At 51.9% G+C, this 18,837-nt stretch overlaps 1 protein-coding gene across 11 annotated transcripts; it reads left to right on the top strand.

Annotated features, from left to right (window-relative positions):
* Nucleotides 1-344: 344 nt before the first annotated feature.
* On the top strand, nt 345-18,832 carry LOC146757885 (uncharacterized). 11 transcript variants are annotated; one of them, XM_085519046.1, is made up of 7 exons: nt 345-678; nt 1,520-1,618; nt 2,535-2,697; nt 7,593-7,695; nt 7,782-7,845; nt 7,998-8,061; nt 8,206-8,767. In XM_085519046.1, the coding sequence occupies exons 4-7, from the start codon at nt 7,596-7,598 to the stop codon at nt 8,278-8,280; spliced, it is 303 nt and encodes a 100-aa protein (XP_085375172.1). In that variant the 5' UTR covers nt 345-678; nt 1,520-1,618; nt 2,535-2,697; nt 7,593-7,595; the 3' UTR covers nt 8,281-8,767. The 11 variants fall into 11 exon arrangements, 5 of the variants coding, with proteins under 5 accessions (XP_085375172.1, XP_085375170.1, XP_085375169.1 ...); XM_085519044.1 differs by having other exon boundaries at nt 7,998-8,108; XM_085519043.1 differs by having other exon boundaries at nt 1,354-1,618; nt 7,998-8,108.
* The last annotated feature ends 5 nt before the right edge of the window (nt 18,833-18,837 follow it).

The raw sequence follows: 18,837 nt of genomic DNA, 5'->3' as shown, positions 1-18,837 counted from the left end.
GGCCTCTTCTCTCGTGTCATTAATGATAGGACCAGAGGGAATGGCTTCAAGCTGCGACAGGGGAGATTCAGGCTGGACACTACGAGGTATTACTGCTCAGAAAGGGTGGCCAGGCACTGGAATGGACACAGGGAGGTGGTGAAGGGAAGGGGACGAGGGCGAGGAAGGAAGGAAGGAAGGGAAGGGGAAGGTAAAGGAAGGAAAGCGAGAGGAAAGACACGAAATGAGACGTGAATTTTGGGTCCTTTTCCGGCAGCCGCCCCCCCCCAACAGGCCCCAGCCCGGCCTGAGCCACGTGACAGTGCCAGTGCCAGTGACAGGAAGTGCTTCCTGCAGGCGGCGGAGAGCACTTCCGGGCCATGGCGGCATGGCGGCCATGAGCGGGGCCGGGAGGAGCGGGCTCTGTGCTGCGAACGGGGTCGGGCCTCGGGGCGGGGGCACGGAGGGGCTGTCGGGGGAGGAGCTCGCGGCGCTGCCGGCACCCAGAGGCGGCTCCCGGGCGGCTCCACGGTCTCGCTGTGCTGCGGAGTCACCCGGCCGGCCCCAAAAGCCTGGAGGCAGAGCCTGAGCCGGCCCCGGCCCGGATCGTGTGGTGCGGCTCCGGCCGTGCTGGGCTGTGCGGCAGGAAGATGACTTGCGGAATCAAACTCTATAATCCAAAGATGGGTTCTAAAGCAGGTATGTTTATTCCAGCGTTGCGCAGCGCCGGGTGCAAGCGGGAGAGCTCCACCAAACTTGCACACCGTAAGGAGAAAAGTGTGTTACAGATATAGGTTAAGCTAATACGTAATCAATAGTCTCCTCCTCAGTTTGATTACATATTCATTACATTCCCTAGGACCCCGTTCCCCGCGACCCTTGCCGTTGTTTTGGGGTGAAATTCTTCTTCTGTTTTCTTCTTGGTGTTATCTGCTGGTATCGTTCTCCCATGTCAGCATCATCTTGCCCGGGGGTATCTAATCCTTCTTCTTGTCAGAGGTCTCCGGACAATTTCTTCTTATCTTTATTGCCCTCTTCTCTGGTTTTATTTTGACTAAGTGTCTGTAATTCCCCCTATCCCTGCACTTTTAAATGTAAACTATCTGCAGTTACCCTTTGTCTCGGATTCTGTGAAGTTCCCCTTTCCCTTTCTATAGCAGAGTGTTACCTTGCCTCCATTTCAGTCTTTGGGTCCCCAGGGAGGCTCTCCCTGGGGGTGTCCCGATTCGAAGGCAGGATTCAATCCCGCCGCAGCCCGTCCATGGCAGGCAAACGCTTCTCTCCTCTGCTCTTGGGACTCAGCAGTGCCAGGGGTTTCACAGCGCGCGTGTTGCAGTGGCTGGCAGCCTCCGTGTGTTTTTCTGTTGCATACAGGATCCCATGGTGGAGCCGCGTCAGAAGCAGACGTTGGTGTCTTGTGGCAGGAGCAAGGGCAGTGGAAGCGCTGCCCAGGGCAGGGCGGTGGTGACTGCCATGAGAGCGGAGGTCTGATGCCATCTGCGAGGGATGGGATTTGCATCCGGTGGCTTTTCCGTTGCAGAATGTCCAGCAGCAGAGCGTGAGTGGCCGTGAAATGAAGCTGGGCCCCAGGAGAGCCGCCTGGAGCTGCGTCACGAGCTTCGTGCGTGGCCAGCGCAAGGTAGGTGTGCCTTACTGTAAGCGTGCGCTGAAGCAGTGTTGGTTAAGCACGGCTCACTCCTCTGTCTGCAACAGATGGGCTTTCTGCGCGCTTTATTGCTGTGGCCGTAGAATTCCCTCTTTCTTACCATCTGATCTGTGAAGGCTTTTGTGTGGGAAGGTTTTGAGGAATGAGGGAGTAGAAATTGCTTTAGTCACGAGTCATCTGGAAAGGTTTCACAGAAACGGTGACATTTGCAGAAGGAACGTATTGGCATTGGCAGTTGTGCCAAATACTCACTGGGATGGAGAGGAGGGAGTACCTGCAGAAGACCGTTCTCTTCTGGTTTTGAGGAAGCCGGGCAGAGCTCAGATTGCAGCTTAAGCAATGTTCTTTTGTCACACTCTGTGTCCTGTGTTGCGTTCTCTCCTTTCGATTCCAGTTCTCCTGACAGGTTAGGCTTGAATTCAGCATAATATCTGCTTCTCCCTGGGTTCAGGTTCTTTGGGTCTCCTGCCTGCTTTTCTCCCTTTTCTTAATGGAGAGTGGAGTTTCTACCACAGAGCAAAGTTTCGTGATTGACAGAAACAAATATGGAACATATTAGATGAACACAGCTCTGCATTTTTTTCTTCCTCCGAACAGCAAGGGACTCCTGTGCTCTCATTAATATCATCAGTGAGTAGATGCTGCCTTCTGCTGGAGCCTAAAATGCTTTCTGCAGTTGAGTGGTTGGAAACATAGGGTTTTAACTTAAAATTGTTTGCGCAGGGTGAAGGTTGGGAATACAATTAGAATACAGTTACACAGTGCTCTATCCCCAGCACTTTCCATCATTTTTCTTAACACAGCTTACGGTTCATTTCAAAACAAACTAACAAAGATGAACTTGGGTTAGCGTAGCCTGTTTTAAATGATCCTTCTGTGTCTTTTCCAGGCTGGTAGCAGAATGGAGACTTTCCCGAGGCACTGAGGAACAGACACAAGCTTCTTTTGAAGGCTTCAATGAAATTCTGCCCCAGCAGTATCTGTGGTCTTTTGATGCTAAGGAGCTGGACGTAAAGGATTCTTTGACTATTGCCAGATCCAGGCTGCTACAGGTATGTCACGGTTTAAACTAAAAATCCACCTGCGTCCGTGACAGGGACTGTGGGCCCAGCAGGGGCCCTAGGCCAAAAGGAAAAAAAGTTAATTAGGAAAAGAAAACAGCAGCAACAATCTAAGGAGGCACACTTATTTACTAAATTACTATATCGAAATACAGGATAACACAGTATAATACAATATAATTGAAAATTGAGCTAACGAATCAAGCAAAATAGGAGAGAGAATGAGTCCCGAAACCGAGAGGCCTACTGTAAATCTAGGCGAAACGGTGAAGGCTCCCACACACTCCCCTGAACGCCAGAACTCGAAAGACGTCAGTCTAGCCTGCGACAGAGTTAATATAGTGTCCAGGTCCCGTGACCTCGTGTTGTTCTCTGGGAGATGTAGTCTTCTTCTGTAAGTTGCAGATTCAGTAAAACTATTCATGCTTTATATGATGTTATGATGTGGAATACTGATAGCAAAATTACAAAATTATTAAACCATGACAAGGTAATACTTGCATTTCAGTCAGTGTCTGAAGAGCAAAGTTCATTAAGGCTGGCGGTTCTGTTTTCAGGATGTGTGAGAGAAGCCTTATGTATCAGTTAGTATTTGGTTACTGTGTTGGTCTTCACTTTCTTCTTTGCAACCAATTTACACGTTTCTAACGTTAAGATTCTGCCAGCATAAATTTTTTGGCTAACAGTGTTTTTGTAGTCCTTGACAATGTGATTTGCGTGTGTCTAAAGAGTGAGCAACTAGAAAGCAAGGGAGCAAAGAACCAAATATCAGCGGATGGTCAAATTACTGAGTGGAGCAGGTTTTAGCTGCTTTTGGGTTCTCCAAGTTATACTCTACAGCAAAACATCGTATTTCTAGCACAGAATGGTACGGTTAGGTAAAGACAAAGTACGTTGTTAGTTTGAATGTCTAAATACAAATGTTTTCATGAGTGGTATTTCTCTTTTGTGGCCTCTCCACATTTTCTTTGTGAGCGGATGTTATTATTTGCTATGAAAGTTTGAGAGTTTAATATTAAAAACGAGTGTAGTGTGATTGCAGGTGCTTTTAAGTACAGTAGTATTTCAGTACAATAGTCTTGCTGTAGAAGCAAAGTAGTAGGTTGTAGTTTCAATGATTCCATGTGGGTGCCCAGCCCAACGTGGGGATTCCCTTATGAAAGGAGGGGGAGGGTGAAGGAGGCCGAGGGCCCTTTTCTCGGGGCCAGCTCTCTGTGCCCTCTTGCTGGCCGGAGAGAAGGGCTGCCCGCTGGACACAGGGAGTGCCTTGTAGCTCCCGTGTCGTGCCCTGCCCTCCAGCCCCCTCCTCATCCTATGCGGAACACCACTCCCAGCAGCACAGGTGCCATTTTGGAATCTTCCCCATGTCACAGCTGTCACCTTGGTTGCTGCGGCTCCACCCGACTCACTCACCTCTGAGAGTGCTGGGCAGGTAGCAGCCATGTCCAGCACGAAGCGAGGGCGAGAGGAATGTAGTGAGGATTTAAGTGGGGAGAAGGAGCTGGGGGCCCCAGAACCGAAGAGGAGGAGGGTGCCCGCCATAACCATCAAATGGAGGAGGGGGAAAGGAGCCCGTTTCCATCATGCCTGGACCAGCCCTGTGACCACCACCCATGTGGAGCCGATGGAGGTGGATCCCCCTCCGGAGGAACCGATGGAGGTGGATCCCCCTCCAGAGGAGCCCATGGACGTGGATCCGCCCGCGGCATAGCTGGCCTGGCACCACACCACCGTGCCAGGCCCCGCGTTGGCATGGTCACAGCTTCACCATCGCTGGTCCAGGCACTCGGCTCCTTTCCTGCTGCGTGGCCCCTGCCCCCAGCATGAGCTGGGTGGCATTATTTAACATCTTCTTCTCCTCCACCTCGTTGCTCCTCCGGTTCTGTGGGCCCCCAGTTCCTTCTTCCCCCTGTTGTAGTTAGGTGTTTGCTCTGTTCTTTGTTTTGATGGTTGTGTTAGGTTAGTGTTAGTGTTCAGTTTAGTTTTAGCGTTAGGGATAGGTTCCTGTTTGTTCTTTAGGGTTAGGTATAGGTTTCTGTTGTTATTTTAGAGTTAGGCATAGGTTAGTGTTCGTACTTACAGTCAGGCATTGGCTGCTACACTCAAGTAAAAGTAACCGCTGCTCCTGGGTAAGCACACAGTGTTGCCATCAGGGCTCAAGCTCAGGCAGCCAGCTGACCGGGGCAGAATTTGTGTTAGACGCTGCTCAGTGACAACACCCAGAACAAAGTAGCAAGGATGTGAAGTGCAGGAGACTACTTGCGCTTAGCACATTCTGTCTGCTGTAACAGCATTACTCAAAGATTTCTAATCAGGCCAAGATCTTTGTGATGCAGCAGTTTGTTCATTACTGCCATCATGGGCGCAACACCCTACTGGCGAGGAATGGAAGGCCCTATATGCTGGCCCGACCCTACCCGCAGGGAGGTGTGCTCCCTCCCCTGGGCACGGGTCAGGGACATTGCTGGGAGACTTCCCAGTCTGATCTGCCCTTCTGTCTACTATCCCCTGCTGATAGTTCAGGCTGGCAGTGAAGAAGTTAGTAAAAAAAGCCTGAAGGCTATCAAAGATGATTTCAGGGGACTGGGGCGGGTAATCGAAGGAACAGGTGTGCGGGTGGTTATTGCATCTGTACTTTCAGTGGCAGGGAGGGATACTGAGTTGGACCTAAAAACCCACCTCTTAAACAAATGGTTAAAGAGTCGGTGCAGACATAGGAGTCTTGGTGTTTTTCACCATGGGGCAATTTATTTGGCTCCTGGCATGACAGCTACAGACGGAAGCGGCCTGTCTCAAAGGGGTAAGAGGGTTCTAGCTGAGGAACTGTCAGGACCCCACCAAAAACCTGCACCCTGACTTGTAAAATGGTTACACAGATATAGGTACACCTCATACATAGTCAATGATGTAAGGAAGGACACTGGACACACCTTCGTTGGCTCCACAGCCGCAGTCCAACACGGCGGCCAGGCCCGTCGATCCATTCCTTTGCTTGCTGCCAGTTCCCACAGGGAGTCCTCACTCAGACACCTGAAACAACAACGCACACAAACACATCAGGCAAACAACAGACACGCACACAAACACAAAACGCCCTCCTCGGATCCCGCCACTCACCCTTCCTTTGCCAACTTCTCTCGCTCACCTTCAGGGCAGTGCCAGCCCCTTCAACCCGATCACAGAATCACAGAATGACCCGGGTTGGAAGGGACCTCAAGGATCATGAAGCACCAACCCCCGCCTGGCTGCGGGGCTGTGGCAGCCGGTGTGGCTGGGTGCAGCACGTGGGCATGTGGGAGGGCCTGCAGCAGGGATGTGGGGTGTAATCAGAGTGACTGGAATTCCAATTCAGTCAGAGGTCTTAATTGTAGGTAAGGGTTGAATCCGCCGAGGTGCCGCACAAGGAGAGGCGCTGGGTGCGACTATGGAAAGCAGAGCTTGTGTGTCCCAGGAGGCAGGCGTAGTCAGGTCCCCTTTGGAGCCTGCCGTTGTTGGTGCTCAGCTCAGGAGCCCCATCAGGAGCTGCTGCGTGCTGCGTCTGTGTCACGGACTTATCTAGATCAATATGATTGACTGATCAATCTATGATCTCCAGATGATGTTATGATGTGAAATACCAATAGAAAAAAATACAAAACCACAACAGTATGGCAGCCCAAAAAGATTCCCTTGTGGAAGAAGGGGGAGGGTGAAGGAGGGTGAAGGAGGCCGAGGGCCCTTTACTTGGGGCCGGCTCGTCTGTGCCCTCTTGCTGGCCAGAGAGAAGGGCTGCCCGCTGGGCACAGGGAGCACCTTGTAGCTCCCGTACCATGCCCTGCCCTCCAGCCCCCTCCTCATCCTATGTGGAACTCCAGTGCCAGCAGTGCGGCCGCCATTTTAGAACCCTCTCCATGTCACCATGGTCACCGTTGCTGCATGCCTCTGACAGTTGTGGCAGTTAACAGCCATGCCTGCTGCAAAGAGGGCGAGGGTTGAAGTTTCTGGTGGGAGGATGGAGCTGGGGGCCCTAGGAGTCAGAAGGAGGAGGGGGCCCGCCATGACCATCAGGCAGAGGAGGGGTAAGAGAGCCATTATCCATCATGCCTGGACCAGCCCTGTGACCACCACCCATGTGGAGCCTATGGAGGTGGATCCCCCTCCGGAGGAACCGATGGAGGTGGATCCCCCTCCGGAGGAACCGATGGAGGTGGATCCCCCTCCGGAGGAACCGATGGAGGTGGATCCCCCTCCAGAGGAGCCCATGGACGTGGATCCGCCCGCGGCATAGCTGGCCTGGCACCACACCACCGTGCCAGGCCCCGCGTTGGCATGGTCACAGCTTCACCATCGCTGGTCCAGGCACTCGGCTCCTTTCCTGCTGCGCGGCCCCTGCCCCCAGCATTAGCTGGGTGGCATTATTTAACATCTTCTGCTCCTCCACCTTGTTGCTCCTCTGGTTCTGTGAGCCCCCAGTTCCATCTTCCCCCTGTTAGGTTAGGTGTTTGTTATGTTCTTTGTTTTGATGGTTGTGTTAGGTTAGTGTTAGTGTTCAGTTTAGTTTTAGTGTTAGGGATAGGTTCCTGTTCGTTTTTTAGAGTTAGGCATAGGTTCCTGTTTGTTCTTTAGGGTTAGGTATAGGTTTTTGTTGTTATTTTAGAGTTAGGTATAGGTTTTTGTTGTTATTTTAGAGTTAGGTATAGGTTTCTGTTGTTATTTTAGAGTTAGGCATAGGTTAGTGTTCGTACTTGCAGTCAGGCATTGGCTGTTACACTCAAGTAAAAGTAACCGCTGCTCCTTGGGTAAGCATGCAGCTGGTTGCTCACCCCGAGCAATGAGTGCGACTGCCCTGACAGTTTGATGACATCTGCGATGAACTGAATTTCCCTCTTGGGACTTTTCCTTTGCAGAACATGGAGGAGCAGAGCGTGAGTGGGCTGAGAAATGGAGCTGGGACTCAGGAGAGCAACACGTGGCTGTGTCCCAGAGCTCCCAAAGTGTGGCCATTGCAAGGTAGGAGTGCCTTACCGAAAGCGTTGTTCAAGCACAGCTCCTGGCACTGTCTGCAACAGATCCGCTCTCTGCGTGCTTTCTTTCAGTCGCTGGTGTTGTGCAGCACAGCCACGGCACGGCCCTCAGTGCGTACGCGAGGAGCGTGGAAAGGTAGGTGGTGAATTTTCATCTTGCTAACGCTAGGATTAGGAATGGTGAGCATTCCTAAAAGAGTGGCCACAAAGGTGTGATCTGCCTCGGGGAGAAGTTGATTCTCGCCTCTTCAGCTTTTCCCTTCTTTTCTGTCCACCTGTCCTTTCCAGCTCCTCCTCCCCTCAGCTGCAAGTGGGGCAGTGCTCGAGTGTGAGGACTCTTCCTTGGCATGCGGTAACAGACAATGCAGATGTGACTTTTGTGTCCTTCCTTGTTCTTGGGTTTGTAGCCCAGGGATATCTTGCGAGCAGCTCTCTAAGTCAGACTGTGCTGGCAGCGTGCGTGAGTGAAATAGTGCCTCTTTTTTCCCTCTTGCAGCAAGCTTGCCGAGGCAAGGCAAGCGCTACTCAGCTGAGGAAGAAAGCCGAGAAGGAAAGCAGAAAGCAACGATGAGGGCTTGAGCAAGAAGCTACAAAGGACAGCAGAACCACCTGCAACGCTTCCTCGGAGGTGGCACCAAGAGCTGCTGACTCAACAGCCCAGTTTACTGGCACAGCCGTGCTTTCCCTGTCATGGACGGTGGAGATGATGGAAGTGAACTGGACAGGAAGGACTTGTGCTGCGTTAGAAGCAATGAGGGCTTCACATAGGCAGGACTTGGTGTATGGCAAGAGCTGGAGACGCTGCGTTCCTTCAGGGTGTGTCTCTTGAGGTCCAGGCCTGGTGTAGGGTTAGGTTGAAATAGGGCTGGCTGGGACTGGAGAGGGAGGAGGTGACGTAGCCCCGGGGTTTGGCTTCTCCTTGGGTCTGACTGGAGGCTGAGTGACTGATTGCTAAGCGGCAATCCTGGGCACTGGGGTTTCATTTTGGGGTGTGGGCGGGGCAATAAATAGAAGCCAAATCTTCTTGTACGCAATAAAATTGAAGCGAACTTTCTAAACCTGGTGCTGCCTCTTTCAGTAGCTGGTCAGAACGTCCCTCGCTCGGGCTGGCAATCGCAGGGCGATGAAGCGGTCGGCTTCACGTCTCTCCCTTGACATGGTGCAGTGCAGGTTTTCCCCCGTTTCCTTGTTGGTCTTCCCAACCTGTGGCCTTTCAGCCAACCCGTAAGTGCTGGTGACAGGCTGTGAGCATCTCCTTGCTCTCTGAGGACTGACAGAAAGAAACCAGAGGAGGGGAAGCAGCCCGGCAGGAAGAAGGGTGTCCCGTGCTCAGCCCCTTGAGTTGGCCTCTCTTCCCTGAGGGCTCTTTCAGCTTCTGATGGATGCACCGTGTGTTGCTGTTTGCCCTGGGAAGCCCAGCTGCACGCTGGCAGCCGTGGCCTGTGCATCAGCCTCCCCTTGAGGCCCAAGGAGTTGTTTGTTTTTATGTATTCACTATTGGTGTGGCATTTTGTTGTTTTGTTCTGCTTAGAGATCAAGGGGTAATTTAACACCGTTGGAAGTCATTGGGGTTCAGGAGTAGCACATGTAGAATTTTGATCATGCAGCAAGTTGTGATTTCTACTGTGTTAAAGAACTGGCACACACATATACGCCTGCAGCCGGAGCTTGATTGACTCTCGTCAATACGGCCTTCCAAAGCCCGGCCCTGGGGAGTTGTCCAAAAATTTTCCAACCTTTTGTATTACCTAAGTTTATTTTAAACAGACAAGGAGGAGTAATCTCTTAAAGGCTTTTTTAAAGGCATTGGACTAGGTTTTGATTATCACGTCTCAGGAAGCTTCTGCATTCCACCTAGTGCTAATGTGATACATCAAGAGCAGATGACACAAGAGATTCAGGCCTTGCTGCCAGTCTTTTACGAATCAGAACTTTGTTTCATGTTGCCAGATATTGTGGTTTCCTTTTCAGGGGATTCCTTTGCTGTATAATAAGAAGGCCGAGGGCATCCTGGCCTGCATGGGAAACAGTGTTGCCAGCAGGAGCAGAGAGGTGATTGTCCCCCTGTTCTCAGCACTGATGAGGCCGCAGCTCGAGTGCTGTGTTCAGTTTTGGGCCCCTCAGTGCAAGAAAGACATCGAGGCCCTGGAACGCGTTCAGAGGAGGGCAACAAAGCTGGTGAGGGGTCTGGAGCACAGGCCGTATGAGGAGCGGCTGAGGGAGCTGGGATTGTTCAGCCTGGAGAAGAGGAGGCTCAGGGGAGACCTCATTGCTCTCTCTAACTTCCTGAAGGGAGGCTGTAGTGAGCTGGGGCTCGGCCTCTTCTCTCGTGTCATTAATGATAGGACCAGAGGGAATGGCTTCAAGCTGCGACAGGGGAGATTCAGGCTGGACACTACGAGGTATTACTGCTCAGAAAGGGTGGCCAGGCACTGGAATGGACACAGGGAGGTGGTGAAGGGAAGGGGACGAGGGCGAGGAAGGAAGGAAGGAAGGGAAGGGGAAGGTAAAGGAAGGAAAGCGAGAGGAAAGACACGAAATGAGACGTGAATTTTGGGTCCTTTTCCGGCAGCCGCCCCCCCCCAACAGGCCCCAGCCCGGCCTGAGCCACGTGACAGTGCCAGTGCCAGTGACAGGAAGTGCTTCCTGCAGGCGGCGGAGAGCACTTCCGGGCCATGGCGGCATGGCGGCCATGAGCGGGGCCGGGAGGAGCGGGCTCTGTGCTGCGAACGGGGTCGGGCCTCGGGGCGGGGGCACGGAGGGGCTGTCGGGGGAGGAGCTCGCGGCGCTGCCGGCACCCAGAGGCGGCTCCCGGGCGGCTCCACGGTCTCGCTGTGCTGCGGAGTCACCCGGCCGGCCCCAAAAGCCTGGAGGCAGAGCCTGAGCCGGCCCCGGCCCGGATCGTGTGGTGCGGCTCCGGCCGTGCTGGGCTGTGCGGCAGGAAGATGACTTGCGGAATCAAACTCTATAACCCAAAGATGGGTTCTAAAGCAGGTATGTTTATTCCAGCGTTGCGCAGCGCCGGGTGCAAGCGGGAGAGCTCCACCAAACTTGCACACCGTAAGGAGAAAAGTGTGTTACAGATATAGGTTAAGCTAATACGTAATCAATAGTCTCCTCCTCAGTTTGATTACATATTCATTACATTCCCTAGGACCCCGTTCCCCGCGACCCTTGCCGTTGTTTTGGGGTGAAATTCTTCTTCTGTTTTCTTCTTGGTGTTATCTGCTGGTATCGTTCTCCCATGTCAGCATCATCTTGCCCGGGGGTATCTAATCCTTCTTCTTGTCAGAGGTCTCCGGACAATTTCTTCTTATCTTTATTGCCCTCTTCTCTGGTTTTATTTTGACTAAGTGTCTGTAATTCCCCCTATCCCTGCACTTTTAAATGTAAACTATCTGCAGTTACCCTTTGTCTCGGATTCTGTGAAGTTCCCCTTTCCCTTTCTATAGCAAAGTGTTACCTTGCCTCCATTTCAGTCTTTGGGTCCCCAGGGAGGCTCTCCCTGGGGGTGTCCCGATTCGAAGGCAGGATTCAATCCCGCCGCAGCCCGTCCATGGCAGGCAAACGCTTCTCTCCTCTGCTCTTGGGACTCAGCAGTGCCAGGGGTTTCACAGCGCGCGTGTTGCAGTGGCTGGCAGCCTCCGTGTGTTTCTCTATTGCATACAGGATCCCATGGTGGAGCCGCGTCAGAAGCAGACGTTGGTGTCTTGTGGCAGGAGCAAGGGCAGTGGAAGTGCTGCCCAGGGCAGGGCGGTGGTGACTGCCATGAGAGCGGAGGTCTGATGCCATCTGCGAGGGATGGGATTTGCATCCGGTGGCTTTTCCGTTGCAGAATGTCCAGCAGCAGAGCGTGAGTGGCCGTGAAATGAAGCTGGGCCCCAGGAGAGCCGCCTGGAGCTGCGTCACGAGCTTCGTGCGTGGCCAGCGCAAGGTAGGTGTGCCTTACTGTAAGCGTGCGCTGAAGCAGTGTTGGTTAAGCACGGCTCACTCCTCTGTCTGCAACAGATGGGCTTTCTGCGCGCTTTATTGCTGTGGCCGTAGAATTCCCTCTTTCTTACCATCTGATCTGTGAAGGCTTTTGTGTGGGAAGGTTTTGAGGAATGAGGGAGTAGAAATTGCTTTAGTCACGAGTCATCTGGAAAGGTTTCACAGAAACGGTGACATTTGCAGAAGGAACGTATTGGCATTGGCAGTTGTGCCAAATACTCACTGGGATGGAGAGGAGGGAGTACCTGCAGAAGACCGTTCTCTTCTGGTTTTGAGGAAGCCGGGCAGAGCTCAGATTGCAGCTTAAGCAATGTTCTTTTGTCACACTCTGTGTCCTGTGTTGCGTTCTCTCCTTTCGATTCCAGTTCTCCTGACAGGTTAGGCTTGAATTCAGCATAATATCTGCTTCTCCCTGGGTTCAGGTTCTTTGGGTCTCCTGCCTGCTTTTCTCCCTTTTCTTAATGGAGAGTGGAGTTTCTACCACAGAGCAAAGTTTCGTGATTGACAGAAACAAATATGGAACATATTAGATGAACACAGCTCTGCATTTTTTTCTTCCTCCGAACAGCAAGGGACTCCTGTGCTCTCATTAATATCATCAGTGAGTAGATGCTGCCTTCTGCTGGAGCCTAAAATGCTTTCTGCAGTTGAGTGGTTGGAAACATAGGGTTTTAACTTAAAATTGTTTGCGCAGGGTGAAGGTTGGGAATACAATTAGAATACAGTTACACAGTGCTCTATCCCCAGCACTTTCCATCATTTTTCTTAACACAGCTTACGGTTCATTTCAAAACAAACTAACAAAGATGAACTTGGGTTAGCGTAGCCTGTTTTAAATGATCCTTCTGTGTCTTTTCCAGGCTGGTAGCAGAATGGAGACTTTCCCGAGGCACTGAGGAACAGACACAAGCTTCTTTTGAAGGCTTCAATGAAATTCTGCCCCAGCAGTATCTGTGGTCTTTTGATGCTAAGGAGCTGGACGTAAAGGATTCTTTGACTATTGCCAGATCCAGGCTGCTACAGGTATGTCACGGTTTAAACTAAAAATCCACCTGCGTCCGTGACAGGGACTGTGGGCCCAGCAGGGGCCCTAGGCCGAAAGGAAAAAAAGTTAATTAGGAAAAGAAAACAGCAGCAACAATCTAAGGAGGCACACTTATTTACTAAATTACTATATCGAAATACAGGATAACACAGTATAATACAATATAATTGAAAATTGAGCTAACGAATCAAGCAAAATAGGAGAGAGAATGAGTCCCGAAACCGAGAGGCCTACTGTAAATCTAGGCGAAATGGTGAAGGCTCCCACACACTCCCCTGAACGCCAGAACTCAAAAGACGTCAGTCTAGCCTGCGACAGAGTTAATATAGTGTCCAGGTCCCGTGACCTCGTGTTGTTCTCTGGGAGATGTAGTCTTCTTCTGTAAGTTGCAGATTCAGTAAAACTATTCATGCTTTATATGATGTTATGATGTGGAATACTGATAGCAAAATTACAAAATTATTAAACCATGACAAGGTAATACTTGCATTTCAGTCAGTGTCTGAAGAGCAAAGTTCATTAAGGCTGGCGGTTCTGTTTTCAGGATGTGTGAGAGAAGCCTTATGTATCAGTTAGTATTTGGTTACTGTGTTGGTCTTCACTTTCTTCTTTGCAACCAATTTACACGTTTCTAACGTTAAGATTCTGCCAGCATAAATTTTTTGGCTAACAGTGTTTTTGTAGTCCTTGACAATGTGATTTGCGTGTGTCTAAAGAGTGAGCAACTAGAAAGCAAGGGAGCAAAGAACCAAATATCAGCAGATGGTCAAATTACTGAGTGGAGCAGGTTTTAGCTGCTTTTGGGTTCTCCAAGTTATACTCTACAGCAGAACATCGTATTTCTAGCACAGAATGGTACGGTTAGGTAAAGACAAAGTACGTTGTTAGTTTGAATGTCTAAATACAAATGTTTTCATGAGTGGTATTTCTCTTTTGTGGCCTCTCCACATTTTCTTTGTGAGCGGATGTTATTATTTGCTATGAAAGTTTGAGAGTTTAATATTAAAAACGAGTGTAGTGTGATTGCAGGTGCTTTTAAGTACAGTAGTATTTCAGTACAATAGTCTTGCTGTAGAAGCAAAGTAGTAGGTTGTAGTTTCAATGATTCCATGTGGGTGCCCAGCCCAAAGTGGGGATTCCCTTATGAAAGGAGGGGGAGGGTGAAGGAGGCCGAGGGCCCTTTTCTCGGGGCCAGCTCTCTGTGCCCTCTTGCTGGCCGGAGAGAAGGGCTGCCCGCTGGACACAGGGAGTGCCTTGTAGCTCCCGTGCCGTGCCCTGCCCTCCAGCCCCCTCCTCATCCTATGCGGAACACCACTCCCAGCAGCACAGGTGCCATTTTGGAATCTTCCCCATGTCACAGCTGTCACCTTGGTTGCTGCGGCTCCACCCGACTCACTCACCTCTGAGAGTGCTGGGCAGGTAGCAGCCATGTCCAGCACGAAGCGAGGGCGAGAGGAATGTAGTGAGGATTTAAGTGGGAGAAGGAGCTGGGGGCCCCAGAACCGAAGAGGAGGAGGGTGCCCGCCATAACCATCAAATGGAGGAGGGGGAAAGGAGCCCGTTTCCATCATGCCTGGACCAGCCCTGTGACCACCACCCATGTGGAGCCGATGGAGGTGGATCCCCCTCCGGAGGAACCGATGGAGGTGGATCCCCCTCCAGAGGAGCCCATGGACGTGGATCCGCCCGCGGCATAGCTGGCCTGGCACCACACCACCGTGGTCATGGTCATGACCGTTGGCATGGTCACAGCTTCACCATCGCTGGTCCAGGCACTCGGCTCCTTTCCTGCTGCGTGGCCCCTGCCCCCAGCATGAGCTGGGTGGCATTATTTAACATCTTCTTCTCCTCCACCTCGTTGCTCCTCCGGTTCTGTGGGCCCCCAGTTCCTTCTTCCCCCTGTTGTAGTTAGGTGTTTGCTCTGTTCTTTGTTTTGATGGTTGTGTTAGGTTAGTGTTAGTGTTCAGTTTAGTTTTAGCGTTAGGGATAGGTTCCTGTTTGTTCTTTAGAGTTAGGCATAGGTTCCTGTTTGTTCTTTAGGGTTAGGTATAGGTTTCTGTTGTTATTTTAGAGTTAGGCATAGGTTAGTGTTCGTACTTACAGTCAGGCATTGGCTGCTACACTCAAGTAAAAGTAACCGCTGCTCCTGGGTAAGCACACAGTGTTGCCATCAGGGCTCAAGCTCAGGCAGCCAGCTGACCGGGGCAGAATTTGTGTTAGACGCTGCTCAGTGACAACACCCAGAACAAAGTAGCAAGGATGTGAAGTGCAGGAGACTACTTGCGCTTAGCACATTCTGTCTGCTGTAACAGCATTACTCAAAGATTTCTAATCAGGCCAAGATCTTTGTGATGCAGCAGTTTGTTCATTACTGCCATCATGGGCGCAACACCCTACTGGCGAGGAATGGAAGGCCCTATATGCTGGCCCGACCCTACCCGCAGGGAGGTGTGCTCCCTCCCCTGGGCACGGGTCAGGGACATTGCTGGGAGACTTCCCAGTCTGATCTGCCCTTCTGTCTACTATCCCCTGCTGATAGTTCAGGCTGGCAGTGAAGAAGTTAGTAAAAAAAGCCTGAAGGCTATCAAAGATGATTTCAGGGGACTGGGGCGGGTAATCGAAGGAACAGGTGTGCGGGTGGTTATTGCATCTGTACTTTCAGTGGCAGGGAGGGATACTGAGTTGGACCTAAAAACCCACCTCTTAAACAAATGGTTAAAGAGTCGGTGCAGACATAGGAGTCTTGGTGTTTTTCACCATGGGGCAATTTATTTGGCTCCTGGCATGACAGCTACAGACGGAAGCGGCCTGTCTCAAAGGGGTAAGAGGGTTCTAGCTGAGGAACTGTCAGGACCCCACCAAAAACCTGCACCCTGACTTGTAAAATGGTTACACAGATATAGGTACACCTCATACATAGTCAATGATGTAAGGAAGGACACTGGACACACCTTCGTTGGCTCCACAGCCGCAGTCCAACACGGCGGCCAGGCCCGTCGATCCATTCCTTTGCTTGCTGCCAGTTCCCACAGGGAGTCCTCACTCAGACACCTGAAACAACAACGCACACAAACACATCAGGCAAACAACAGACACGCACACAAACACAAAACGCCCTCCTCGGATCCCGCCACTCACCCTTCCTTTGCCAACTTCTCTCGCTCACCTTCAGGGCAGTGCCAGCCCCTTCAACCCGATCACAGAATCACAGAATGACCTGGGTTGGAAGGGACCTCAAGGATCATGAAGCACCAACCCCCGCCTGGCTGCGGGGCTGTGGCAGCCGGTGTGGCTGGGTGCAGCACGTGGGCATGTGGGAGGGCCTGCAGCAGGGATGTGGGGTGTAATCAGAGTGACTGGAATTCCAATTCAGTCAGAGGTCTTAATTGTAGGTAAGGGTTGAATCCGCCGAGGTGCCGCACAAGGAGAGGCGCTGGGTGCGACTATGGAAAGCAGAGCTTGTGTGTCCCAGGAGGCAGGCGTAGTCAGGTCCCCTTTGGAGCCTGCCGTTGTTGGTGCTCAGCTCAGGAGCCCCATCAGGAGCTGCTGCGTGCTGCGTCTGTGTCACGGACTTATCTAGATCAATATGATTGACTGATCAATCTATGATCTCCAGATGATGTTATGATGTGAAATACCAATAGAAAAAAATACAAAACCACAACAGTATGGCAGCCCAAAAAGATTCCCTTGTGGAAGAAGGGGGAGGGTGAAGGAGGGTGAAGGAGGCCGAGGGCCCTTTACTTGGGGCCGGCTCGTCTGTGCCCTCTTGCTGGCCAGAGAGAAGGGCTGCCCGCTGGGCACAGGGAGCACCTTGTAGCTCCCGTACCATGCCCTGCCCTCCAGCCCCCTCCTCATCCTATGTGGAACTCCAGTGCCAGCAGTGCGGCCGCCATTTTAGAACCCTCTCCATGTCACCATGGTCACCGTTGCCGCATGCCTCTGACAGTTGTGGCAGTTAACAGCCATGCCTGCTGCAAAGAGGGCGAGGGTTGAAGTTTCTGGTGGGAGGATGGAGCTGGGGGCCCTAGGAGTCAGAAGGAGGAGGGGGCCCGCCATGACCATCAGGCAGAGGAGGGGTAAGAGAGCCATTATCCATCATGCCTGGACCAGCCCTGTGACCACCACCCATGTGGAGCCTATGGAGGTGGATCCCCCTCCGGAGGAACCGATGGAGGTGGATCCCCCTCCGGAGGAACCGATGGAGGTGGATCCCCCTCCGGAGGAACCGATGGAGGTGGATCCCCCTCCAGAGGAGCCCATGGACGTGGATCCGCCCGCGGCATAGCTGGCCTGGCACCACACCACCGTGCCAGGCCCCGCGTTGGCATGGTCACAGCTTCACCATCGCTGGTCCAGGCACTCGGCTCCTTTCCTGCTGCGCGGCCCCTGCCCCCAGCATTAGCTGGGTGGCATTATTTAACATCTTCTGCTCCTCCACCTTGTTGCTCCTCTGGTTCTGTGGGCCCCCAGTTCCATCTTCCCCCTGTTAGGTTAGGTGTTTGTTATGTTCTTTTTTGTTGATGGTAGTGTTAAGTTAGTGTTAGTGTTAGTGTTCAGTTTAGTTTTAGTGTTAGGGATAGGTTCCTGTTCGTTTTTTAGAGTTAGGCATAGGTTCCTGTTTGTTCTTTAGGGTTAGGTATAGGTTTTTGTTGTTATTTTAGAGTTAGGTATAGGTTTTTGTTGTTATTTTAGAGTTAGGTATAGGTTTCTGTTGTTATTTTAGAGTTAGGCATAGGTTAGTGTTCGTACTTGCAGTCAGGCATTGGCTGTTACACTCAAGTAAAAGTAACCGCTGCTCCTTGGGTAAGCATGCAGCTGGTTGCTCACCCCGAGCAATGAGTGCGACTGCCCTGACAGTTTGATGACATCTGTGATGAACTGAATTTCCCTCTTGGGACTTTTCCTTTGCAGAACATGGAGGAGCAGAGCGTGAGTGGCTGAGAAATGGAGCTGGGACTCAGGAGAGCAACACGTGGCTGTGTCCCAGAGCTCCCAAAGTGTGGCCATTGCAAGGTAGGAGTGCCTTACCGAAAGCGTTGTTCAAGCACAGCTCCTGGCACTGTCTGCAACAGATCCGCTCTCTGCGTGCTTTCTTTCAGACGCTGGTGTTGTGCAGCACAGCCACGGCACGGCCCTCAGTGCGTACGCGAGGAGCGTGGAAAGGTAGGTGGTGAATTTTCATCTTGCTAACGCTAGGATTAGGAATGGTGAGCATTCCTAAAAGAGTGGCCACAAAGGTGTGATCTGCCTCGGGGAGAAGTTGATTCTCGCCTCTTCAGCTTTTCCCTTCTTTTCTGTCCACCTGTCCTTTCCAGCTCCTCCTCCCCTCAGCTGCAAGTGGGGCAGTGCTCGAGTGTGAGGACTCTTCCTTGGCATGCGGTAACAGACAATGCAGATGTGACTTTTGTGTCCTTCCTTGTTCTTGGGTTTGTAGCCCAGGGATATCTTGCGAGCAGCTCTCTAAGTCAGACTGTGCTGGCAGCGTGCGTGAGTGAAATAGTGCCTCTTTTTTCCCTCTTGCAGCAAGCTTGCCGAGGCAAGGCAAGCGCTACTCAGCTGAGGAAGAAAGCCGAGAAGGAAAGCAGAAAGCAACGATGAGGGCTTGAGCAAGAAGCTACAAAGGACAGCAGAACCACCTGCAACGCTTCCTCGGAGGTGGCACCAAGAGCTGCTGACTCAACAGCCCAGTTTACTGGCACAGCCGTGCTTTCCCTGTCATGGACGGTGGAGATGATGGAAGTGAACTGGACAGGAAGGACTTGTGCTGCGTTAGAAGCAATGAGGGCTTCACATAGGCAGGACTTGGTGTATGGCAAGAGCTGGAGACGCTGCGTTCCTTCAGGGTGTGTCTCTTGAGGTCCAGGCCTGGTGTAGGGTTAGGTTGAAATAGGGCTGGCTGGGACTGGAGAGGGAGGAGGTGACGTAGCCCCGGGGTTTGGCTTCTCCTTGGGTCTGACTGGAGGCTGAGTGACTGATTGCTAAGCGGCAATCCTGGGCACTGGGGTTTCATTTTGGGGTGTGGGCGGGGCAATAAATAGAAGCCAAATCTTCTTGTACGCAATAAAATTGAAGCGAACTTTCTAAACCTGG

This window comes from Coturnix japonica, chromosome 18 (assembly GCF_054131305.1).
Source record: "Coturnix japonica strain WE chromosome 18, WE-NBRP24, whole genome shotgun sequence".
In the NCBI taxonomy this organism is placed as follows: Eukaryota; Metazoa; Chordata; class Aves; order Galliformes; family Phasianidae; genus Coturnix; species Coturnix japonica.
The sequence above is the reverse complement of the archived record's forward strand: the minus strand, read 5'-3'. Positions and strand labels throughout refer to the sequence as shown.

What these genes read in the sequence shown, in the direction of transcription:
- LOC146757885 (XM_085519045.1), top strand. Translation starts at nt 7,596, where the DNA reads ATGGAGGAGCAGAGCGTGAGTGGGCTGAGAAATGGAGCTGGGACTCAG. An exon ending in TACGCGAGGAGCGTGGAAAG is followed by an intron (nt 17,911 to 18,062) that starts GTAGGTGGTGAA and finishes TGTCCTTTCCAG; the next exon opens with CTCCTCCTCCCCTCAGCTGC. An exon ending in GTGTCCTTCCTTGTTCTTGG is followed by an intron (nt 18,174 to 18,270) that starts GTTTGTAGCCCA and finishes TCCCTCTTGCAG; the next exon opens with CAAGCTTGCCGAGGCAAGGC.